General features: G+C 29.4%; 2 protein-coding genes across 9 annotated transcripts; one reads left to right on the top strand and one right to left on the bottom strand.

Moving 5' to 3' along the window:
• Positions 1-10,565: 10,565 nt before the first annotated feature.
• LOC111309252 (universal stress protein PHOS34-like) lies at positions 10,566-13,566 on the top strand. 5 transcript variants are annotated; one of them, XM_089749810.1, is made up of 3 exons: positions 10,566-11,643; positions 12,369-12,413; positions 13,320-13,566. In XM_089749810.1, exons 1-2 carry the CDS (start codon positions 10,872-10,874, stop codon positions 12,374-12,376), a joined length of 780 nt encoding a protein of 259 aa, XP_089605936.1. In that variant the 5' UTR covers positions 10,566-10,871; the 3' UTR covers positions 12,377-12,413; positions 13,320-13,566. The 5 variants fall into 5 exon arrangements, with proteins under 5 accessions (XP_089605936.1, XP_089605931.1, XP_022763998.2 ...); XM_089749805.1 differs by having other exon boundaries at positions 13,306-13,566; XM_022908263.2 differs by lacking the exon at positions 13,320-13,566 and adding an exon at positions 13,195-13,295.
• A 4,108-nt stretch (positions 13,567-17,674) lies between these two features.
• LOC111309251 (uncharacterized) lies at positions 17,675-22,089 on the bottom strand. 4 transcript variants are annotated; one of them, XM_089749791.1, is made up of 6 exons: positions 21,879-22,089; positions 20,611-20,832; positions 20,374-20,461; positions 19,029-20,274; positions 18,745-18,891; positions 17,675-18,636 (listed from the first exon to the last, which is right to left on the bottom strand). In XM_089749791.1, exons 3-6 carry the CDS (start codon positions 20,422-20,424, stop codon positions 18,011-18,013), a joined length of 2,070 nt encoding a protein of 689 aa, XP_089605917.1. In that variant the 5' UTR covers positions 20,425-20,461; positions 20,611-20,832; positions 21,879-22,089; the 3' UTR covers positions 17,675-18,010. The 4 variants fall into 4 exon arrangements, with proteins under 4 accessions (XP_089605917.1, XP_022763993.2, XP_022763992.2 ...); XM_022908258.2 differs by having other exon boundaries at positions 20,374-20,832; XM_022908257.2 differs by having other exon boundaries at positions 20,374-20,829.
• Between the last annotated feature and the right edge of the window lie 4,349 nt (positions 22,090-26,438).

Here is a 26,438-nt window from a genome sequence, read left to right as displayed (position 1 = left end):
CCCTCTAAGAAAAGACTTAGCCAACTCTTGCGTATCTCCACCCCTATCATCATGTTACTGGATAGGTGTTCTATATTTAAGAACTGATGTTAATGGGTGAATCTACTCATCTACATGTTCTTAAACTTATCATATCTTCTCAGAGGCAGTCGGATGCATTTGAGTGTCAGATGCAGCATGTCCCCCACCTCTACCATCATCACTTCTTTTTCATTTATGCCATATCTTTTATTACATAGAACAAATGGTAAACATTATGTCTTTCAAAACAGCTATGCAAATTAACCTAAATATTTAATGTGTTTTATACTAATATTGATTTGCACATTCATATTGGGATAGAATTTGAAATTTATATTTTTTGAATTTGCATATCCAAAAATTTCTAAAAGCTTCCGAGATGCAAATCCAAAAGCTTTTAGAATTTTTCAGATTTGCATTTTTAAAAACTGTTAAAAGTTTCGTAACTTACTACTAGCTTTGAATTGTCTTAATTTTGAAATGACATAACATTAAACTATACGAGCTTGATTAAGATTTTGAAAAAGATTTATTTAGTACATATTTTTAAATTTTATTATTTTTTGTACTAAATAAATAATATGATTTTCAAAGTTTAAACAAACCTTTCTTTATGTTTTTTTATTTTTCAAATCAAAACTATCTTTAAACATTATTTATTTGGGTTTAAATGAAAGTTCAATTGTTGTTTTTAAAGTGAACTTATTCATTTTATACTCAATACAATTTTGATAATATTGGCTTTGAGAAATAGATTAACTTAAGAAAGTTGTTTTACAAGAACAAAGTTTTCCAACATTGAACTTGTTTTATTTTTTTTTTGTATTAATTCACAAAGTTTTAATGTTTGAATTTTATATGGTTGGAAAGCTCTTTGAGTCTACTTTCTAATGGATTAAACAAAATTGAAATCTAAATTTTTTAAGAAAAGATTTTGAATTTTTACTAGACATTTTGTAATTAACTAAAAACTACATAAGGGGTAGATTTGAAAATTCACTATAATTCGTATGCAATGAATTAGGTGATATGGATAGAAAGCCTTTAAAGTGTAGTTTCTAAATCTTTAAACAATTTTTATTTAAAATTGTATAACTCAAGATATGATAAAATTAATGAATAGAGTGAAAAATAGGATACAACCATCCAATTTGACCGAATTGATCCCCTGGGTTATAGGATCGATCCCCTAGCTGAACCAATCGATCCCCTTTTATAATGGATCCATTGATTTTTCTTATAGAAACAAAATAGATTGAAAAACATTAAAAGGGATCAATCCCCTACAAGAAGGGATCGATTGGGTAAGGCACATGATCGATTCCTTATTATAGCCAACCAATCCCATATGCCTAAAAAAGCTCCAACAACTAGTTTTTCAAGCTTCAACAATTTTTTTTAACTCTAAACGATCCCTAACAATTAGTTTTTCAATTCTTCTATAAATTGGGTATTCCAACACACCAAGTAGGTTGATAAATTAAGAAAATAAGAACCAACAAGCTATATTTTTATTTTCTTAAATAATCAAGTGTTCTTAAAGCTTAAAATTCATATCTTTTGTATTTGTTGTATCCAAGTTGTATTGTGTTGTTCATTCATCAAATTTTTTTGTACTTCACTAAGTAAATACTCAAACTTGAGAGGTATTTTAGTTTGCAAAAATCATTTGGGTTATCTTGAAAGCAAGAGATGAATTATCCTCTTGATATTGTAAGGGTAGTGGTTACTATCTAAACTTTAAGAAAAAGATAAAGATTTAGTACAAGATAGGTTTGTATCTCATAAAAGTTTTTCTTCAATTAGTGGATTAAAACCTTAGTATAGATAATCATGAAGAAAGGATAAGGTGTCTTGTGGAGAAAGGCTGAACCTTTATAAATCATTATATTTAATTTTTTTATCCTTATCTCTTTACATTTATTGTTGTTTATATTTGACTTTAGGTTCATTAATTATTATTGATTGCAATATATTTTCATCAAAAGTGTTATTGATTTAATTTCTCATTCAATTATCTTCAAATCATTATTTAAGTAGAATTTAGAGAAATCTAATTCGCCTCCCTCTTAGATCACTATCTTACCTAAAAAGTTAACAATTGGTATCAGAGCTTTGGTTTCTTTTTTTAGGTTTAACCTCCTTGAGTAAAGATCCTATAGCTCAATCTAGGTTCCAAAACAGTGAAGAAGTCCTCAAAGCTCTTATGTTTCATAAATTTGAATTTTATGAATAGAAAATGAGAATGAAAGTGTTCATAATGACTCAAGATTTTAGAGCTTGGACTGTCATAAAGAAAGGGCTTACAATTCCTTCAAATGATGCAAATAATGGATGATGCCAAGGCCAAGTGCTTACTATATGGAGCTATTGACTCTCACAATTTCAACTTGGTATTAAAGTGTTCAACCTTAAATGAAATATGGGAGAAATTGGATGAAATACATGAAATATAACAATCCAATCAAAATGCATCATGTCTCATAACTCTTGAAGATTTAAATGTAACATCTAATTCTATTAATTCAAATTCATATACATTTGATGAATTACAAAATGCTTATAATGAGCTATGTGTTGAATGTGAATCAATGAAAAGGAAATTTAACAAAATGAATTCAAAATTAAATGTTGAAAATGATTTTTTGATGAATGCAAAAAATATTTTGGAAAACAATGAAAAATTGAAAATAGATTTTGAAACCTCCCAAAGTAGAAATGAATTTTTAGAAAAAAATATTATTTTGATTAAAAATTTTGATGAATGGATGAATGAAAAACAAAAGTGTTTAAAAAGTTCATTAAGTACTAAAATGACAAAATACAATTTTTGTAATTTTTATGGTCATATTACACATACTTGTCCTATAAAAAGAAAAGTTCTATTTAGAATTAAACTAGTATGGGTTCCAAAAAGAACTAGAGACTTAGTCACTAACTTTTAAAAACCCAAAGCAATTTGGGTATCAAAAATCAAATGAAAAATATCTCTTATAAGTGTGCTAGAGAAATGAGTTACATTATGATTTTGAAGATTGAATACTTTAGACATACAACGGAGATGGGTAACCTCTAAACTTTTATTTTAACTGAATATGAAATCGATTACCTATTCTTATTGGACATTAAGTGCTTAGTGGATATTGATATATGCTTTATCGATATATCTTGAATATATCAATTTTATTTAATATCTATGAGCATGAATTAAGTAGGTTTTTTTTTCTCTTGAATGTATGATTTTAATATATTCCTCATGCTTGTTGATATTGTGTTTAATACTTATTTGCTTAAGATTCAATTTTAGGAGTATTCATGAATGCTCTAATGAATTTGTGTGATTACATGTGAATACTCTTGATATTGGGATTGTATGAATGATCTTGGTATTTGGATATTATTTGTGAAATTTTTATTGGTGCTTGATATGATTAATTGTGCACTAAATTGTTTTAATATTTATGCACAAACTTAGGTGAGTACTCAAAGCTTAATGATATTAAAATTTTATGTTTTGCAGTGAAAATGATTTTTTGCTATAGTCAAGCTTTAAAATATGAAATATTGTTTTAGCAATTTTTTAAATAGAAATGAATTTGAATGTCTTGAATTCAATGATTTAAACTTGCTTAAACAAAGATAACTTGATAAATTGCAATGGTTTAAAATTTTTATAAGTGCTACATACAAGTTTCAATGATTGCAGAACTTAAAATATCAAATCTTATTTTTGAACATTTATGGGCATAAAAACCATTTGAACTTTTTCAAAGGGTGATATAAAACTTTTCTAAATGGTTTGAAGAGCTTAAATGTGAGTTTAAACATATTTGTTTATCTTAATAGCCTTTTTCAAGAAAATATGGGGATTAAGAGTTGACTTTTTTATTTTCTTGTTTCTAATGCCAAATGATCACTTGAACAACTTTGTGTTGTCATTTAAAATGTGTTGGAATGGTTCAAGTTGGTTAAAAATGAGCTTAGCTAGTTATGAGATATTTTAAGGTTTTTTTCAAGCAAAAAAGAGCTACAAAATTTTCAAAAATTAAAATCTTGGACATATTAAGCTTTGAATGGTTCATTCTATTTTGTTTGGCATAACTGAATTTCCTTTGCATAAGTTTGGTGAAACAAATATGGTTTTTATGGCTTTAGTACATTTTGTATAATATATATTGATACTTGAATAGTATAAGGCCTAAAGAGCTTGCTTGAGAAATTTGTTAACACATGTTTTATGACTTAAACAAGTTTTTGATGAAAAATGTTTACAAACTTGTTTCAAAGTTTTAAAGGTGTTTTAGGCACTATTCATGCATAAATGGGGTTTGGACCATTGAAAGTTTGAAATACATGCATTTGTTGAATATTTGTGCTTTTATCATATTTCTTTGATCATTTCAAACTTGTTTGAAGTGGTTTCAATGCATAAACTTCATCTAAACACATTTTCATACTTGAGTTGCAAAAAAGGGTAAAGTTAGAATATTTCCAAAATCATGCCAAAAATTTGCTTCAAAATGTTTTTGATCCAAATGCCTTATTTCTACAAGTCTAAAATGATGTTTTTAACATGTTTAAATTTTATTTTTTTACTAAAAAATCAAAATCCTGTATTTGATATAAAAAAGCTATAATTTTTTACTATTTTATTGATCCAGTAATAAAAGGGATCAATTACCTCTTTAAGGGATTGATTGATTTTTTGGTCAGAAAGCAAATTTGGTTTCATAAAGCAAGAAGGGATCGATCACCCTCTATGGGGGATTAATCACCCCAATGACAGGATTGATCCCCTCATGTAGACAATCAATCTATTCATGCAAAATGCCACCAAATTCATTTTGGTTATTTAAATGGGTTGGAATCACACATGCCAAGCTTATGTTACACCCCTTTGACCTTTGACCTTTGACTTTTGATTTTAACTTTGTCGATAATTAAATAAATAATAATAATATAATTTTTTTTTAAAAAAAAAAGCATGCATTATGGATATTTATTTGATTATATTTTTAATCTTAGAACAAGTATTTATGCTAAAATTAAGAATTTATTTTCAATGCTTGAACTATTATTTCTCATTCAATTTCATTACTTTTATAAATCTCATGTGCACATATGGATGAAAATTATCTTTTGATGCAATGGATATGTGGTCAAAATACTTGATTATTGAAAACTGCTAAATTGATTATTTCTTGATTTCTTGTGAAAATTTTGAAATATATTTTTGGGCTTGATTGTTATGTCACAATTTATTTGATTGTCTATGATTTTGGATTGTGATGAAATATTTTTGAAATATGCTTGCTCTTGTGCTTAATTGATTTATTTCTTGATTTGCGATTTGAATTTGATGCATGATGAGCTAATTGATCTTAAATGAAATATATTATTGGCTCATCTATTGTTCGTGTCAAGTATGTATGTTTATATGAGTATGATTGAGCTTTACTTGGCATGCTTGCAACATGGATTAAGTAAGTGATTTTCTTATAATGCTTATGTTTTTCTTAAGTCATTGTTGATTATGGCCTATAATTTATGTAAACATATTTATACTTTTGTGATGAAATTTTTTTTATTATATTTTTTATGATAAATATGTCTTTCTTGAGTTTTTTTTTTTTTAATTCTATAGGGCTTCAAATTGGTTTTGATAAATTCTTTGGTGATTTATTGAATACATAAGAATTTTGAATACGTCTATTTTGTGTTCATGAATGATCTAAAAGGTTTGATTTTTGCACATTACATGAGAACTTTAGTGTTAATGCCAATATTGTGATATTTGATGCTTAACTTGATACATAGCCTTTAGCTTAAGTTTATATATAAATATATATATATATATTTATATAAACATATATCTCCTTTTCTAATGGGAAAATTGAGCTTAGTAAACAAATTTTCTTTTGTCTATAATAACTTAGAATATGGAATTCATTTTCTAACAATTAGTATAATTTTTATCAATTGATTTTTTTTATGCTTTTAATGAAAATTCTTTGTCAAAAAAAATTTATAAGTCCATGCTAAGAAAACTTAAAATAAACATGAATGAACTTACATTTTTTGGATTTTACGTAAAATAAGCAAAGCAAATCATCTTCATCAATCAAGCCCAAGTACATCAAAGACTAGCTCAAATGATGTGGAATAGAGGATTTAAAGCCTCACTCAACTATAATGAGCACAACAACATAGCTTGATAAAGATGGAGGTAATTGTATTGAATCTATGTTATGTGCCTATGATTTATAATGTTTAATGCATGATTTGATAAATGCTTGCTTTAATATGTGCAAAAATGAGATATTATGTTTGAATTTGTGAATACTTTGCACACATTAATCACTAAGCTACTTGACAGAATTTATCTTAACTTTGTTAAATGCTTGGATTGATTAATATTCATGCCTAGTTCTTGATTGTTTTTGCATCAATATTTTTTGAATCTTTGGACATGGATATGAGTTAAATAGATTGATTTCTTTAATCATGTTCATTGATTGAGATCATTGAGATAGTATGTACCACATTATGTCTAAATGTTTGTATCTTTATTAGTATATTGCTATGTGTGATTTGAAATATTTTTGCATATGCTTGTATGATTTTGATTGAAAAATATGTTTGAATTGTATTTATGTACTTGTATATGTTTGCATTAAGAATATTGATTTGCATTGAAATAATTTGAAATATATTTGAATAATTATACTTTTATTATTTCTTTGCTATAGCTTATGTGCTCATCATATTTGAAAAATCATGCTTATTTAACATGTTTAGAAAATCATTCTTATATAATCTTTGCTATGACATGATGATTGAACCTTATTGCTCATTAGTGCTCATGTCTTAATAATTACATATGAGTTTATGGTTCTTGGTTGGATAGGTTATGCTTATGAAAGATATGCTTATTATTTTTAGATTTATTGATTGAATCTTTCATATGCATGAAACATTTGTGATCTTTGAAAATTGGACACAATTGCTAATGAATTTTTAAACTTTTATTAATGCTTGTTTAGTATGCCTCTCCTTATTACTTATACCTTTCATGCAAAATTATGTGTCTTAAATTGTTTCACTTCTTTTTTTGTTCAAAGGAAGAAAAACTTTGTAATTTTGCTTGGATTAAAATGAGTTATTTTCTGATAATAATTGGTATACTTCTTGATAACATATCTTTAACAATTGGTATCCTTAACATTTGGTATGAGATTGTTTGTATGTGCTTGAATGTATATTTACATGCTAATGATGTTTTAAATTCTAAACATATTTTATGAAAATATGATTGAATGAGTAGTATGCATAATATTTTTTTATCTCTTTACTTATAAAAATCATGATATGAATTATTTTGTGCTAAAATGCTAAAAGTGGATACATTTATACTTTTATACTCTTATGCTTGAATACATGTGTTTTAACTTTATTGTACATATTACAATAGATTTCATGCATTCAAAATACTATTGATGTTACTGGTATCATGCATTTTGTCCCATGCCTTAAATTGATCTCTTTTTCTTTTGAAATGACAAAAAGTGGGTGAGTTTAGAGATATTTCTTCTTATATACTTATAGCAATTGATGTAGAAGGTATAACATTTGGTATAAAGCGCTTAAACAAAAAAAAGGAGAAAAGTTTTATGAATATATTTGCTAATACCTTCTATTTGTATTTATTTGCTCATGTCTTTTTGCTATGACAAAAATGGGGAGAAATATCATATGAGCAAATTTGTTTATGCTTGACATACATTTGTTTGATTGTATTTATTTGATATATTTGATTAACATACATGTTTGTTGAGTTGTGTTGGATTAGGATGCATTAATTAAGAGGGAGTTTTGCCATGCAAAGTTAAAAGGGAGTTTTTCAAAATATATTTCAAAAATCTTAAATGTCTTAAAGATAGTTTTTTATCAAACAAATTTATCTTTAAGTTTTATCATATCAAAAAGAGGGAGATTGTTGGCCTTGAATTATCCTTATTTTGAAATGACAAAACATTAAGCTAAATAAGCTTGATAAATATTTTGAAAACGATTTATTTAGTACATGTTCTTAAGTTTTATTATTTTTTGTACTAAATAAATAATATAATTTTCAAAGTTTAAACAAACATTTCTTTATGTTTTCTTATTTCTTAAATCAAAACTATCTTTAAACATTATTTATTTGAGCTTAAATGAAAGTTCAATTGTTATTTTTAAAGTGAACTTATTCATTTTAGACTCAATACAATTTTGATAATATTGGCTTTAAGAAATAGATTAACTTAAGAAAGTTATTTTACAAAAACAAAATTTTTTAACATTAAACTTGTTTCATTTTTTTGTATTAATTCACAAAGTTTTAATAGTTGAATTTTATATGGTTTGGGTCTATTTTCTAATGGATCAAACAAAATCAAAATCCAAATTTTTTAAGAAAAGAGTTTGAATTTTTACTAGATACTTTGCAGTTGTTTAGAAACTGCATAAAAGGGTAAATTTAAAAATTCACTATAATTCGTATATAATAAATTAGGTGATGAATTTTATATGGATAGAAAGCCCTTTAAGTCTAGCTTCTAAATCTTCAAACAGTTTTTGATTTGGAATTATATAACTCAAGATATGGTCAAATTAGAAAATAAGATACAACTACCCAACTTAACCGGATCATCCCCTAGGTTACAGGATCGACCCCCTGGCTAAACCAATCAATCCCCTCTTATAATGGATTAATTGACTTTTTTTACAAAAATAAAATAGATGTGAAAAACAAAAAAAGAGATTGGTCCTTTACAAGAAAGGATCGATCGGATAAAGCATAAGATTGATCCCTTATCATAAGTAATCAATCTCTTATGCCCAAAAAAGCTCTAACGATTAGTTTTTCAAGCTTTAACAATTTTTTTCAACTCCAAACCATTCCCAATGACTAGTTCTTCAATTTTTCTATAAATTGGGCTTTCCAACACACTAAGTAGGTTGATAAATCAAGATAACAAAAATCAACAAGTTATATTTTTATTTTCTCAAAGAATCAAGAGTTGTTAGAGCTTAAAATCCATATATTTTTGTATTTCTTGTATCCAAGCTATATTGTGTTGTTCATTCATCAAATTTCTTTGTACTTTATTAGGTAAATACTTAGCCTTGAGAGGTATTTTAATTTCCAAAAATCATTTAGGTATCTTTTAAGCAAGAGGTGATGTATCTTTTTGATATTGTAAAGGTTTAGGTTGCTATCTAAGCCTTAAGAAAAAGATAGGATTTAATACAAAATAGATTTGTATCTTGTAAGAGTTTTTCTTCAATTAGTGGATTAAAGCTTTGGTGTGAAGAGAATATGTAGGTGCCATATGAAGAATGACTAAACCTTTATAAATCATTATTTTTAATTTCTCTATCCTTATCTCATTACATTTATTGTTGTTTATATTTGATTTTAGGTTCTTTAATTGTTATTGATTGTATTATATTTTTATCAAAAGTGCTTATTGATTTAATTGCTCATTTAATTTTCTTGAAATAATTATTTGAGAATAATTTAGAGAAATCTAATTCATTTTCTTTTGGATCACCATCTTACCTAAAAAGCTAACGCTTACATATTTTAAAATTTTTAAAAGTTTATAGATTTACATATTCGGAAGCTATTAAAAGTTTCCAAATATACAAATTTAGAAATTTGTAAAGTCATATGGCAAACGATTTCCCTAGCTCATGATTTTATCACAAAAAATGCATATTACAAATCATAAAACCAAGAAAAATCATTCATATATCAAAAATTACCTCTATATTGAAATAGATGAGTAGAAATTGCTTATCTTGTCCGAAAAGTTGATAATTTCAAGCTGAGAATCAATCGAATGTTGACAATTTCAAGTTGAGAATCAATGAAATGAGAAGGAAAGAACATGGTTTTAGGGTTTTTATGTAGCTAAAGGATAAGGATAGTGAAGGAATTGAAATGTTATAGGTGTGGGGTATAAAGAGTAGTAATAAGTTTTAGGGATTAGAATTATTTGGGGTGTTATTAATAACGGAGTGTGTTAATTAAAAGTTTGGGTGCAATAAAAGCATTCCTTTATTAATTAGGTATCGTTTAGCATTGCTGTTAAAAATAATTTTTCTTTCAAAAACTGTTTTCATCTTAAATAATAAAAATTTTAGCTTTTCAATTTAAAAGTTTTATTTTTCATCCCAAACTAAAAATTTCTCAAGAGATATTTTTAAAATGAAAAAATGTTTCAGAAAAAAAAATCACTTTATTATCTTTATATTTCTAAAATTTTATTATTTTATACATGTTCTTAAACATTTTAATTATTTACAATTTTTTTCATAAAAAAACTAAACATTTAAAATTTTTAATTACATTTTTTACCATAATTTTTTTAATTCAAAATATCAATATTAAAATAACGCTTTCTACATGCCACAAGTTCGAGGTTAGACGGACGGTGATTGATAACTTGTCGTGTACATGCTTTTTTTAAGAGTTTGGTGGCTGCCCATATCCGTAATGTCCCACAGGAGATATCATGAAAGAGATAATCAGTTGGTCGTCTGCATTATTTCCTTGTGATTTTCACCCAAAAAACACTTTTTTTTTTTCTTCCCCGACTAGTTTCTTTCTTCGTATGCTTTAGCAAAGACAAAGGTTGACTGCCCAACCAAAAAAACAAAAGGTTGGCGTATGAATATCAATGTTCACAAGTGGCGAAATTTGGGAGCCCCTGTCCGCAGTTATTTGGAGCTCATCGCTATTTCTCTGATTATTCCTTGCCGAAGGTCAATCAATCTTTCAGTTTCCCAAACTCTATCTTCTGATGAATCCACAACAACAACAATCGGAGCCGGACCTTCTGGATCCATCCTTGGCTTCTCTTCGAATCCAACCTACGTCGCCACGTGTCCCATTGACCACAAGCGCCACCCCAACCACTGGTGCCCAGCGTCGCATCGCCATCGCCGTTGACTTAAGCGACGAGAGCGCTTACGCCGTTCGATGGGCTGTTCAGAACTACCTTCGACCTGGAGACATCGTCATTCTCCTCCATGTTCGTCCAACCTCGGTCCTTTATGGAGCCGACTGGGGCTCTATCCAACTGCAAATCATCCCTAACTCCACAAATAATCACGAAAATGCCACTACCATCACCACCGACCACTCCGACGAAGAGTCGCAACAGAAACTCGAAAACGAGTTCGACATTTTCACCACAACGAAAGCGAACATGCTGGCGCAACCGTTAGTGGATGCTGAGATCTCGTTTAAAATCCACATAGTTAAAGACCATGACATGAAAGAGAGATTGTGTTTGGAAGTGGAGAGGTTAGGGCTGAGTGCGGTGATCATGGGAAGCAGAGGGTTTGGAGCCTCTAGGAGGACCAGTAAAGGAAGGCTAGGAAGCTTTAGCGATTATTGCGTCCACCACTGCATTTGTCCAGTGGTGGTGGTCCGCTACCCGGATGAGGATGAGAGCGGAATAGGCGGAGCCGAGAGGGTGATGAAGAAGAAGATTGTAGGAGAAGATGTGGAGCTGCAGCCGGTACCGGAAGAGGAACTTGAGTATCATGATGCGGAGGAGGAGCACAGAGGCATGGGTTTTCGAATTTGTAGTTGATTTTGTTTTTGTTTGATGCTAATTAACTGATTTAATTAGGTTTTATATAACTTTCTACACTAATTTGTGGAGTTTTTGGCTTTATGTACATGATGAAATGCTTGTTAAAAATGAGGGATGTATGTAGTTATGATAAGTTAGAATTAGCGGCACAATTTAAGGTTTTGCTTGGTTGCTTAGCTTGGGTATTGGCTGGTAAAAGATAATGGAAATACTAAAGGTTATTAAACCATTGAGGCTATGAGCCTGCTGCATAGCAGCAGCCATGAAAGCATTAATATAAACCTTGAGAATAAACCTGATAGCTTGTGGCTTTTTGAAATGACCTACGGACTTGGAGATGTAAAATGTTTGTCTATCTCGCAACTTGGAGCTGATCTTTGTGGCTTGAAGTGAATTTAAGGTTGAATTTGTGCTCTCTTCATGCTTCTGGTCTAATCCAAAGTATATTTATTTGAGCTATGTAGATAAAATTCAGAATAAGTCGTATTTTATCTCATAATAACGGCCGCTATTGTCTGTGCTGCGGTGGATGCACATGATGTTTTGGTGTTACATATGTTTCTAGAGGTGCAAAAATATGTAAGGCCTATACTATGACGTGTTTTCTAATCTATGAGAGCTTTAATCTTAAAGTTAAAAAATAAAGCATTACTATTAAAATTGAATCTCTCATTGGTTCATTTTTCTTGTTAGCAGATGCTTAATATGACTTGGAGCCATGATAACTGCCAACTGATTCAGGTAATTTAATATCACTCAGAGCTTTCATCTGTTTGAGACCCATTTCTGATTTCTTTCCCTTCTCCCTTTTCTATTGCTATTTCATTGGAACAGAGAGCTCACTCATGGGTCTTATTGTAAAGCTTGTATCGGTCATGTGGTTTTTAATGCATTATTTGCAATTTCGAATATATAGCTTGGCTTTGCCCCTAGATATATATATACATATATATATATATATATATTTAGTTCACAGAAGGGCAAACGCCTGTACAAAGAAAAAAGGGAGATAACGGGATTAGAATCTTTACTCACATGTCTTTTTTAAAGTTTCTTATCCATTAGGCCAAAAGTAAAAGATGGCTTTACCCCTGTATATAATCTTTTGTAGTTAACTCCTTTGCAAATAAAGTGTCAACATTTATTTTGATTTACTGGATAGGGATGATTGAGAACTGATATGCCCCTGTGCCAATATTGCACCGAATGGTGAAAGGCAAATCAAAATGTGCAGACCTTTGTGGTGGCAAAAGCATGAGAATCTTGTGCGGTGATCTGATGGAATTTTATACTTTGTATAGATGGATAGTAATAGGGTCTTGGTTTTCCTCCTTTCTGTGATGAACTTTTATCCTTTATATAGATGAATTGGATGTTTTCATCAATTAACCGTTGAATGCATGTGTGCCTTTTCACTGCATGTTACTGATATAGTAGGAATGCCAGATTTTTCGTACATTAAAACCGCATTTTTTTTTTATTATTGATTTGTTTGTAACCAACATATTTTTGGCATTTTTAGTAATTTAGGATAATTATAGATTGAGTGACACCATCTTTCGGATGGGACTTGCCGTCCGGTTCTAAAGCCATGGCTAACCATGCCTTGTTGATGACTGATTTGCCTCGATAGTTGCACTGATGCAGTATCAAAACCGGGTGAGAACCGAGAACAGATAGATTCAGGGCATGACATTGACCACGAATGGAACTAGAAATGAGCTATGAGTAATGCTTAATGGATTCGCAAGATGAAGATAGAAAAAGGATTACAAATTAAGTTTTCAATACTTTTATTTTGCTTATTTATGCTCTAAACTTATATTTCTATGAAATTATTTCATAATGTAATAAATATCCAATTCTAAAGTAAATACTCTTAGAGTATAATAAAAAAATTAAATTAAAAAATGAGACATGAAGCGATATTAGTGTATAAAAAACAATCTCATTCTCTTATTAAAATTTCTAATAATGACTTTTTTGGTTGTGGTGTAAAATCTTAGTGTGCTAACAACAAGAAAAAAAAATTCCTAGTATTTATGTTTTTGGCATGGGCCTGGTTCTACCCACTACAACTGACGGTTATTTGATTTTTTTTTTTTTTGAAGTTTTGTCTGATTGGTGTTTTTATTTTCTGTTTTTTATCTTTTGTTTTCAATTTTTTCTTTTGTTTTTAACAAGAAAAAAAAATCAATCAAAACATAAGCTAACAGTAAGCGAATAGGGTTGCAGTGCACAATAATAATCACTACAAGGATTTAAGTCTTTAGTGGTATTTTTTCAATGTTTAATATCATTTATAAATGTTATTAAAAGATTTGAAGCATTTACAAAAAATATTATCAAGAGTGTCAACTATACATGCGGTAGAGAAAATAGCAACATTTTTTTATAAAATGTCATTATTTTAGCAACATTTGTATCTAGAAAAAGTCGTTAATTTACTATCAAAAAAATATCACTAATATGGTGGCATTTATATCATAAGATGCCGCTGACCAACGCTGTTAAATTATCAATGTTTGTATCATAAAAACACTACTAATTAAGCGACATTTTTATGATTTTTTTTATAAGAATGCCGTTACTTTTAGTGACGTTTTATGGTACAAATGTCACTAAATATAAAATTTAGTGGCATTTTTTTAGCACGAACACCGCGAAATTAAGAAATTTACTTTTTAAAAAAAAATTCTTTTAATATTTATTATTTTCATTAATAAAAATTGTTAAAAAAATAAAAAATGAACTTAAATTTAGAAACTGAAATTAATAAATACTTAATTAATGTTAAAAAATGCATGTAATTAACACAAAGTTTAATAATTAGTATAATAACATTCAAATTATTTTTATACATTAACCAAAAAATTTAAAATGTATGAGATTGATGACTGTATAAATTTGGAAGACTTCCATTTATGAAGAAATTTTTTTACCTTAGTCACTAATGTGCTCAAGAACCTACTAAATAATATTATACAAGTTTTAACACTAAATAATAAGCTATTTTTTATATTAAAAATTATAAATATTTACTAAATATAATACCTGAGTTGATGGACCATCGAGATTAGTTCTTGAAAATTGTTATTGCATAAAATTCATAAGATGATCGAATCGATCATATAATAGTTGAAATTTTGCACGCTCTTAGTTTATTGTAGCATATTCTTCTTCAATTTTGGCATGCTTTTGTTCTCTTTCTACTTCTATTTGCTAGAAACATTGTTGCATAGTTTGCAACTCCTCTTTCAAGATAAAAGTGTCTTGCGAAAACTAATTTGCTAAGAATGTAAATTGTTGAGAGTTACGTCCATAGTAGGTAGATAGTGTTGGATCCAATCTAAGGCTTCGGACCCGTCCATGCCTTTTTTTCCAACAACTTCTGTGAAAATTCAATTTTTTAATTCTTGCATGTTGACAAAACCATCAAATGCTACTTCAATCTTAGCAACCATTTTTTCTTTCACTTTTTACTGTAAATTAATCACATAAAACTATCAAGTTTAATGATTAATTCATAATATGTTAAAAATAGTAAATATTTATTTTCTGTTGAAATAAATGTTACAAATTACCACAATTTGTTGTGTTTCAACATTAAGGTAAGATTCATCTTTTTTTGTATGTGTTAAGCGAAAAAGTTTCGCACGTTCAATTTTATCACTCATCTCAATCTCTTATATAAAAACATATGTTATTGTTAAATATATATCAACCATAACTTATTCATGCATATCAAGTTTGTTAATCAAGTTCAAATTTTTGAATAAGTTTAATATCATGTATTTAATCTATCTAAATTGTTAAAATAGAAATATAACCATAAAATTATATTTTGGCCCTTTAACAACACAAAAGTCTTAGATAAATGTAAACAATAAAAGCATTTTGGCCTTTCATACATATCGATCATGAAAACTAAATTCAATTATTTGGACAAGTTTAATATCATGAATTTAACCCATCCAAAAGTATAATTTGTATTTTTGCCTTTAAAAGGCAAAAATAGTCCCAAATAGACATAAACAATAACTTTTTCACACATATCAACTGTAGAAACCAAGTTAATCATTCGGATAAGTTTAATATCATGTATTAAAGCTATCCAAACTGTTAAAATAGAACAATAACAACAATTTTGTATTTGCCTATTAACGACACAAAAAGTCCTAACATAAACAATAACTTTTTCATACATATAAATCGTGGAAACTAAGTTCAATACTTTGGATAAGTTTAATATCATGTATTTAAACTATCAAAACTATTAAACAGAATAATAATTGTTAATTTATGTTTTTACCTTTTAACAACATAAAATGTTCATTCATTTGAATAAGTTTTAAATCATAAACTTACTATTTCTTTTTGCTTTCTTGCAAAACTTTTTATTCCACTTGTGTGGTTATATTTTGTTGCTTTCTGCTACCAATCCCAATCTATTCTCTTTCCTATCATAAAAAATAATTGCATATATGGTAGAAATAAAAAATTACCAACTTAAAGCATAAAACACTTTTATTATTTAAAACTAATATTAAAAGTTATAAATTAGTACCTCTTTTTTTTTTTAGAATCAAAATCTAACTAATTGTTCATATTACCGCCTAATCACATTATGGGGTAGATTTTCCATTGTGACCTCTATAGTAGTATTTTGATCGAAATATTTATTTTTCGAATTATGCTTACAGTCTTTCCATTTTTTTCCTAATGACTTAAGCACAAATAAAGTTGGTATTTTAATTACAAATTTTGACTGTAATAATATGATAAAAAAGTTTGAATCAATAAACCAAATGTAAAATAATTATATTTTTATATGTAATTAATTATACTAATACCTCAATAAAGTTTAAAGCATCGGCTTTAACTTTTACTGGACTTTATGCCATGTTTCATAATGAATAGGAAATTTCATTCCATTATGGGCAATCATGCCTAGAAATCTAGCTAATAGTTGAGCCTCTTCACCAATTAGTTGCGTATCAAAGTTTGCAAACACTATAATACGCTCATTCAGAGGTAGTACAAACAATTCCTTTAACATCTTTATGGACCCACTAAGTAAAGGTACTTGAGATATTTTCATCCAAGTTTATTTAGCAAAAGGATAACATTCAGTTTCATGTTCAACATCATTTTTAGTATCTAACCCATATTAAATAAGTCTCTAGGTGTGTTTCAAAGAACAACAAACTAACCCAATTCTTTGGGGTCTTCAGAATAAAAAACTTGTTTGACTTAAGATGAAAAAAATATTGGGCTAAAAACGCCTTCAATAATCTATTCTAAATTTTTTGTATGAATTATTGAAGGCATTTTTAATCAAAACTGCCTTCAATAATCCTTCATAAAATTTCATTAAGTGGATTATGGAAGGTGCTTTCAGCAAAAAATGCTTTCAAGAATCCGTTTCAAATTTTTTTATAGATTATTGAAGGTATTTTTTTGTCGAAAACGTCTTTAATATTCTCTCTCCAAAATTTTTAAAATGGATTATTAAAGTTGTTTTTGGCCAGAAAAATACCTTAAATAATCTCTTATAAATAATCCTTTTAAAAATTCAAAAAACGCTAAAGAGAGGGATTAAACTTACGACTTTATAGTTAACAATCATATAATCCTTAAAATTTGATAGAATATTTATTTAAGGCATTTTTTACTAAAACACCTTCAATATTCCTTTTTAATTTTTTAGCGAAATTATTGAAGGCGTTTTTTACAAAAAATATCTTTAATAATTGCCTATATTTTTTTATGAAGAGATTATTCAAGGCGTTGTTTGTCAAAACGCTTTTAATAATTTCTTATCCATTTTTATAAGACGATTATTCAAAGTGTTTTAATCAATAAACGTTACTAATTTTTATCTTAAGTGACGTTTATAAATAAAATCGTTGCTATTTGAATATTTAGTAATATTTTGATAAAAAATACTTTAAATTTTATAAAAACACAAAAGCTAACAACGTTTATAAGTAAAAAGTCAGTTATAAAAGTATCACTAATCTTTCATTTCTTGTAGTGAATAGAAAGGTAAATCAAAGCCCTTTCATTTATTCTAATTTCTACCACATTGGAAAGGCCAATCTCTCTCTGTTTCACGATTAGAGAAGGGGCAAATTATGAATTTCACACATTTTCGTACACAAAAATAATATAACTTAAAAACGAAAGGAGAATAAGAATTCCAAATATTGCAAACCAATTGCAAAAATGCCTGGTCACACCAAATCTCGAGTGACAATTTATTGCAGTACAGACAAGCAACATAACTCCAAACTGAATAGCATAACAACCAGACTGCATAAATCAGCACACTGACTTCACGGAGGCGCCAGAGTTCCCTCACTTCGGGTCCTTCGGATGGAACGCTCCGATTTAAAGTTCAGAAATTTGCTACCAAGTTCTAAATCATGATTTTGATTATTGCTTGTTGCTTTGATTCCACTGGGAGGCAGTCGCCCATATCTGCCTCTGGACTGTCTTGGGGAAACAGTGGCTTGACTTTTACTACTATGAATTGATGAAGAGGATGGCCGGTGTACAGAAGTGACATAATTACTCTTCCTTATAGCTTTGTTTTCTGATCTAAGACCACGGTCAAATTGATGGGCATTGATGCCTAGTCGAACTGAACGTTCTGCAGCATCCTTCAATGTGCTGACTTTAATAGCCTGCCTGTTAAAGTAAACCAAATGTGGAAGAAGGCCTAGCAAATGTTTCTTCAGATGTTCATCTCCAATATTTTTCTCTGCTGGGTTACCTTCCAAGCTGATGGCTTGCAAGGAATTATAATTTGCTGCAAGTTGGTTCAGACATTTGGTTGTAGAGATTTTGTTGACACGCAGATCCAAAACAGTCAATTTTAAGAGGCGATGAAGACCCTCTACCTCACTTATCTTGTTTCCAGCCAAGTACAACTCTTTAAGAGACGAACACGAAGCCAAACCTACAATGAATTATGTGAGAGAAAGTAGATTAGAGGATTAAATATTGGCAGTTAAGAGAATAGCAAGGAAAATAGGACAGCTAATCACTTGCAGTTTGTGTCACATACCATGACCAATTCTAAATATACGGTTGTAGCTCAGGTCCAGTACACGAAGTCGAGTAAGTTCACGTAAACCCTCAATGGTGGATATATTATTCTTTGACAGATCCAACATGTGAAGTCCTGGTGGAAGAGCACCAGCTGTAATCCTTGCTGAAGCACACATACAGACAATGAGGAAGCAGATTTATACAAAAGAACAGTTCCACAAACTCCAAATCAAAAGTCTTTAAAGCATGTAGAACATAAATACAGAAGAACTAATTATTGTTGCAGTTGAAGATACCCACCTATTGCATTTCCCGAAAGATTAAGCACCTTCAAGCTGACAAATGCACTGAGAAATGGTATAATAACCAAACCATGATTTGCCAGCTGAGCTGTGGTTGCTGAGGCACTCAAAGAAGATATGTGTCTTTTTGCAGCTTCCATGCCAGGCGTTACCTTAACATCTGCCTTTGAAGCAGTCAAACCATTTGAGACAGCAGGTTCCGCCTTCACATGATCACTGGAATGAGATAATTCAATTGTTTCTTCCAATGGGCTGCAGTGTTGAATATCATTAACCCATTCCTCAATTCGCTTAATCTTAAAATCCTTGCCAGTCAATTCATTCCAATTCTGAACTGGCAATTCTTCTTGCAGGATTTTCACTGAGTTTACCTCATCTGAAACTGGCACAATCCAGTGTTTTGCTGATGCAGAATAACTAAAAGAATCAAATCTCTCGTAATAAGAACTTTCAAAGTTAGTTTTCTGATTTTTATATATGCCGTCATCTTTTTCTTCTTCTCGCATAACTTCTGTATCAACCTCAAAAACTGAAATCTCCTTTCGCCTCGTGTCGAAGACATGTACATCCTCAGAAGGTCTTGGATGACGTGTCAAATATTTAAAAGTAGAATGTGCTCCTGAAGTGAGTTCAGATGCAACAATGTTTGGCATAGAACATGATTTTGCAATCACATGTGCATTATTGGGCAGACAATCACCACAGCCATTAGCACCCTCACCAGATAAAGGTAAATCAGAATTATCATGGCCATCCTTTTCTGAATGCTCAGGGTCTCCTATAGAGAAAACCGGTTCATTATTGACATTGTAAGAGCTTACTTGAACAGATTCTGAGCATGAAGCATTTTGGCTCACTACTGTGTGTTTGCTGCCGTGGTTTTGCGAATCAGAGGAAAATCCCTGATCAGTCTCACCATCAGTATCATTTTGTCCAGGAACCCTTCCTTCCAGGCACAGTCTACTTCCAAGGGATTGACTCTTCTTCAGATAGTGCCTATTCTGAAGGACCCTGGAATAGGTATCAAGATCAATTTTGTCTTTTGTTTCCTCTGATTTCCTGTTATGGTAAACAGACAAAGAATCTGTAACAGGTTTGGCATTGCAATGAATATCAACAATTGTTTCTGCCTCCGGCAAGAATGAGTCCATGTGTGTAGCTTTATTTGAATCCTTAGGGGCTAGAACTTGACGAAAATCTTCTAAAGTCTTATGCATTGCTTCAACGGATAGCTGAGCTGTTTTCTGATGGTCAAATGAATACTTGAGTCAGGGAAACACTACAGTATACAACCTGAATTTTACTGAAGTTGTTAAAAAACCTTAAGCAAATCTCAGACTTACCTTGGGTTTCTGACATCCAATGTGAGCATTGAAGCATGAAAATCTAACCATTTACGTGATACAAACTAGCACTACATCCACATGAGACCTACCGTTTTGTTACATAAAAAACTATGAGCACCATACTATTCTAATTATTAAGTTCAAAATCCTGAGAAAAGCACCTAATTCTGCTACCATGAAAAAGAAAATATGACAAGCTACCATCAAACTTAGGGGGACTTAGCAAACACTGACATTAGCCATAATCAAGTGAAAGACCCTCCGAAACACGCCACAATCTCCAGATATGGGATGATCTCGATCTCCTTAAAACACAAAGCAGAATCACCCCTTCATTGTCCCCCCACACCCACTGTGAGGTGCGAGAAAAGTTTAGTCTTGTTGCAGTGGCCAGAGTGAAAAGGAATCTTTTCCAACTAGGAAAACCAAATTCCTAACAAGCACAAGAGACACCTGCTGGACAATAATGAAAGAGAAAAATAAAGGATCCATCATCGACAAGTATATAGTGTAGGCAGAATCATGAAGAAAATGTAAAAACTTCATGTTGTTAATCTCTACATCGAAAGAATGCAACATAGAGTTTAATAGTGGTTTATTGTCATGAATTGCCCCTAACCTACAATGAAATGTTTAAATGTGGTACCTGAACTTTAAAAATTATTAATGTGGCACATGAACTATGAATCTGTTAACTAATAGTACTCACCCCTAATGTAGCTAGCTCAAATGATGACACATGACAAACAAACAACCCTCCAAGAACCACATTAATTAACATATTCATAGTTCAAGTACCACATCAAACATTTCACTATAGTTTAGAAGTCATTTATGACATTAACCCTTTAATAATCACAAAGAGAATAGATAATTAGATCGCAGTGCCAAATGTTTCACATTTCAATATCTTCTGGATAAGAAAAAACCAACTAATTTAGCATACTGGACTTCCTTCTCAAAAGGATCGATAAAAAAGGGAAACTTTCAATTCTCATTAGAGGGGAAAGTTGTCATTAAATACGTAATGAGACTCCAAATTGTATTCTTCCCATTTCGTTCACTCAATACATTCATTCAAGGCCATCAACGATTTAGACAAGTATTGATTATTGATTCCAGAACAAAATCTCAGATAAAGAACACAGATAGGAATGAAGCTATGAAGGAGAAGACCGGTCAACCAGATTGTACGTCAAACCAATGTCATCAACAAAGAGATGGTTAGATTTCATATGGAACAACAAATAACCAATGGCCATCAACGATCATTGTTAGCCCTCATTCCAAGCGATCAAAAAAATAAGGCAGGAGATTCAGGACACAAAGAACGCACAATACTAACCATTCATGAAACACCCAAGAATGAAAACCACACAAAACGCATGGCAAGAGAAAAGGCCCAGTTTTTATTAATTCATTTATGTACCTTGAAAGAAAACACAAAGATTGCAAACGACCCCCAACCAAAAAAAAAAAAGAAGGAAGAAGAAAAATCTTACCTCTCAACAGCGAGATTACCGAAGAGCAAGGACTTTTTTTTTTTTCTAAGAGGAAGGAGGGAGGCACCTTCGACAAGAAAAACATAGAAATAGCATAAAAATTAAAAATTATAAAAAAAAAAACGCGCTCCTTTCCGGATTATATTCTACTGTATTTAATTATAAACTACGTAACTTTTTGCATTTATTTTTTTTCCTTAGAATCAGCGGCGTAGGGTTAAGCCTTTGGCTCTCACTTTATAACCCATATCAGCAGCCCTGCTGTTTTCCCATTTAAAAAATTTGTATATCTGAAAGTAATTATTACTGTATCTTTAGTTAACGTGAACGTTACGTGGACGTGACGTGACGGCACGGATTTATTTATTATTATTATTATTATTATTATTATTATTATTAACAGCCACAAATAGAGGAGAGAGAGAGAGAGGTTGAAATTGAAGGAAAAGAAAGAAGAGAAATGTGAAAGGTATTTGGTCAAAATAAATTCAAATCTGTATTATATATAAAAGCTGTCTGTAATGTATATTAAGGGAACAGTTAAACAATACAAATAAAAACAATGAAGGGATGATACCAAGAAAAAGTGTTTTTTTCAAAACTTTTTTCAAAATTTCAAGTGAGAGGTTTCTTTAGGTTGAGATAAAAAACGCTTTTTCTTTGAGCTTCTTTAGAACTTAAAGCAAAAAACTTTTCAAAAAGCTTATGACCAAATCATGACCCGTCTCGTGGCCGATGTGATTCTTCTCCTGTTATCAGTGGCTGGAACCCTTTTTGTTGCAATCGGTGCTAAAGAACCAAACACAGAGGCAACGAAAAATAGGGAGAACGATGGATTGACGGTAACGACAATGGTTATTCTTTACATTTCAAAATTTTTTCTCATTTAATCTTTAAACTTAGTCCTATCTTTCATATATATTAAATTTGACCCAAATGAGAAAAAGACTGAAAAAGTTATTTGAGTTTTTCTCTTATATTTGTAAAAGGAAGAAATTTGAATAAAAATGCTTTTCTTTGGTTTGATAGTTTTTCTAAAATTTTTTTGTTCTTTTCAGAGTTGTTTGTTTATTGAAGAAAATGATAGAATGACCATAAAAGTATGAAAAAGCTACAAGTCTGTTGGTTCAAAGTTGTTCTTTTAAAAAAGCTTTGCTTTGGTAGTTTCTTATTATTGGTTTTTTATATGGTTTACTTTAATTAAGAAATTAGTCTAATTTTTTAGCATGCATTTAAGAAATATATTTTTATAAAATGCTAAAGTTATTGACGTCATAAAATCTTTATTTCTTAATTAAAAAAAAATTGTATTCTTGAAGTATAAAGTGAAATTGAGTTTGTATAGAAAAAAGTCAATATGCAGTTTTCCACAATAAAATGCGTGATTTTTACTTTTATTTTACTTGTCTAAAATTTAATGTTAGGTTACTTTATAATTATCTATCAAATATAGTGTTATGTTCTATAACCTGTCAATTATAGTATTAGGTTGCTTTATTAATTAGTACTTTCTTACAAACAAAAAGTAACAATCTTATTATCAAACAAACTGGTATCTTTAGCCCTACACACTTACACATCCAGAAATACCCACAGATTTTATGATCATTTTATGATTTGGGTGATTCCTCTCCATGAACAAATTGTTAAATTGGTCTACTACACAACCATTTTCATGTATTAGTTTGGTTTGCCAAGAAAATACCTTTCATAAAATGTTTCTAACTTTTGTATGTAGATGACCATTCGAAGGCCTTTGAGGATGTTGAGCACCTTTGTGAAGCTTTTGAAGGTCTTTCATTCTCTATAAATTGATTAATCATTTATTTTTTATGTAAAGATGCTTTTTTATTTTGATTTGTTGTTGTTGAGTTAATGTTTAATCATTTCACAATTTATGGATCATAGGTTTTATGTATTTTAAATGATCTTTTTTGTTGTTGCTGGGTGGTTTCATATTTAGTTGAAATGCCATGGTGATATTCTTCAAATGATTTTGTTGTAATAAAAATAGTGGATGAACCGTCTGTGTTGTGAATATATCATACCTTAATTGCTCTCTGAAACTCTTTTGTGTTAGCTAGTTTATAAAAAGAGAAAAGATAATATTGAGATGAGGGTTGATAAAAGTTTAGTTTCATAATTCAAGAGATCGATTTTACATTTTACTAAATTTTTATTACCAGCTAAATTCAACTTCTTTTAAGACATCCCACTAAGTAATTTATCAATTTTAACTTTTTTTTGGGGAGGGGGGAAGATCTTAATATTACAGGACATCCCTTTCATGTTTTGTTTCTTATCAATATAATAATATTACTTATCCCGTTAAATATTTTGACTTTTTTCTTAATTTGTTTAGATGAAAACAATTTACATTTCCAAGTTATCTAATGTTTTTGTTGGCTTTGTTATATTTCTCTTTTCACTTATGCCCTTGATGCAATGAAAGTTATTGGTGAGACAAATGTAATACATACGAAGTATTAATGGCCTCAAACTAAGCCATTATCTTTTCTCATTTTTTCTTTTTTTCTTTCATCTGTTAGAATCTTTAGGACATCTCATAGCTGTTAGTTATATGAAATGTATGTTTATACACTTTGTAGTGTCTCCCTTAAATTCATCCCTCTATACCTTTCCCGAGTCGTCTCATACTTCATTCCGTTTCCTTTCCTCTTCTCTAAATTTTGTTATCTACAACTGGTAAATCACTAAGATTTCAAGTTTTCATTCAAGCTTTTCTTGTAAAGGAAACAATGTCAAGAATAAAAAAATATACATTCATTTTTATATTCCTTTACTTTCTTTTTTTTTTTTTTTTCCTGAGAAACAATTTACAAGGAAACTTTTACGACAATGAATCAAAGCCTTATGGCTTCTGTTACTTGCTAGCCACGGTTTTTAATTAGCAACTAAAATCAGTGTGTGGTTTTGGATTTTGATAGGCAAAACTTTTGAATTGAATTGTATCTCTGCTTTTCTATTCACATATTTGAACTTTGTGCATTCGAGGTGAAGTCAATTATGTTAAATGGGATCCTACAGGTTCACTATTAGCCTCTTGCTCTGATGCTATTAGTGCAAAGGTTTAATGCACAATCTCTTTGTCATTACTTAACAAACATCCTTCATTGCATAAAATATACATTTTTGTTTCATTGTATTTTGTATTTTTTTTTTCTTTAAGCTATAAACCTTACTTATGGAAGGGAAGACCTTAGAAAAAAATAAATAATACATTTGACTCAACCTCGTGTTTTTAGGTCGAAGCCAACTTCTAAATTGTCCATCCAGGTCAATTCTTGTTTTCTTTTCTTATTTGATTTCTTGATTTTTTTTTGTTGGATAGTTTATTTTTTGTTGATGGCTTATTGGTGACAAAATGTTTTGAATCAATAGAAAATACTTTATGTAGATTTGGTTGTGCAACCATTTTTGGATGTATGGCTCGTTTTAGATATAATTTATGCCTATTATGGTTGCATTATAGTTTCAATTTTCTAATAACCTATAATCTAAACTAATGAAATGTAAATAACAAAAAAATGAATATAACTTTTTTTATTATATATTTTTTAATATTTAAACTAATACACAATTGTATTTTACTTCTACAAACAAAACTGCGGGCTTAAAACCTGTCTCCCTTTGAAAGTGGAAGAACCAAACCCCATTCCACTAACTGGAATTTTGTTCACCAGTCATCACCAAATTCTCAGTAAGTATCTATAAATTACTATCTTTTTGTTGTTTTCTTTTTTATATATTTTTTATTTTATTTAATTTTATTGGTGAATATGACTAACTTAGAATTCAATGCCAATAATAAATAAAATAAAAGATAATACTAGTACTAGAGAATTTGTTTGGACTGTAACATCTAGATATAGTCTAGTACTATCATATATACTAGCTTATACCTAACTATTTGCATGGTACAATGTTAGTATTAGATTGTATAGAGCATATCATTTATACTAAATACAAATTGCTTTAATGTTGCAAATTATATTATTTACTTATGTTTGGTACTCTGAATTTGACTCTCATTCCCATATAAAAATATCTTATAACCAAACACTAAATAAGCACCGTCAAAACTACTATTCTTTGTCTCAAACCAACTTTCTCATTTTTCAAATATGAGTTTATAAGAGCATTTTATCTATTATTATAATTTTATAATTTATTTAATCATGTTAAAAACTGATATAAAGATATATTATTTATGAGTGTAAACTATATATAATATTTTGATAGATCTTATATAATTTTAAAACTTAATTTATTAATTGTAATGTAATTATTGTAAGTAATATGTTCCCAAATTTAAAATATCCAACATAGCCTATTATTATTATTATTATTATTATTATTATTATTATTATTATTATTATAAAGAATTAAATTTTAATCACTAAAACTAAATATTTTATATTTTATATTGTTGATAACATAGATTATTGGTACAGTTGTTGACAATAATTTTAGTTAATTTAATTAAATATGGTATTAGTATTTATCTTTCTCAAATAAAAAAAAATCAAGAGGCATTGC

The sequence above is a fragment of the Durio zibethinus genome, chromosome 2 (assembly GCF_047325235.1).
Source record: "Durio zibethinus cultivar Kanyao isolate XHJ-2024 chromosome 2, ASM4732523v1, whole genome shotgun sequence".
Lineage (NCBI taxonomy): Eukaryota > Viridiplantae > Streptophyta > Magnoliopsida > Malvales > Malvaceae > Durio > Durio zibethinus.
The sequence above is the reverse complement of the archived record's forward strand: the minus strand, read 5'-3'. Positions and strand labels throughout refer to the sequence as shown.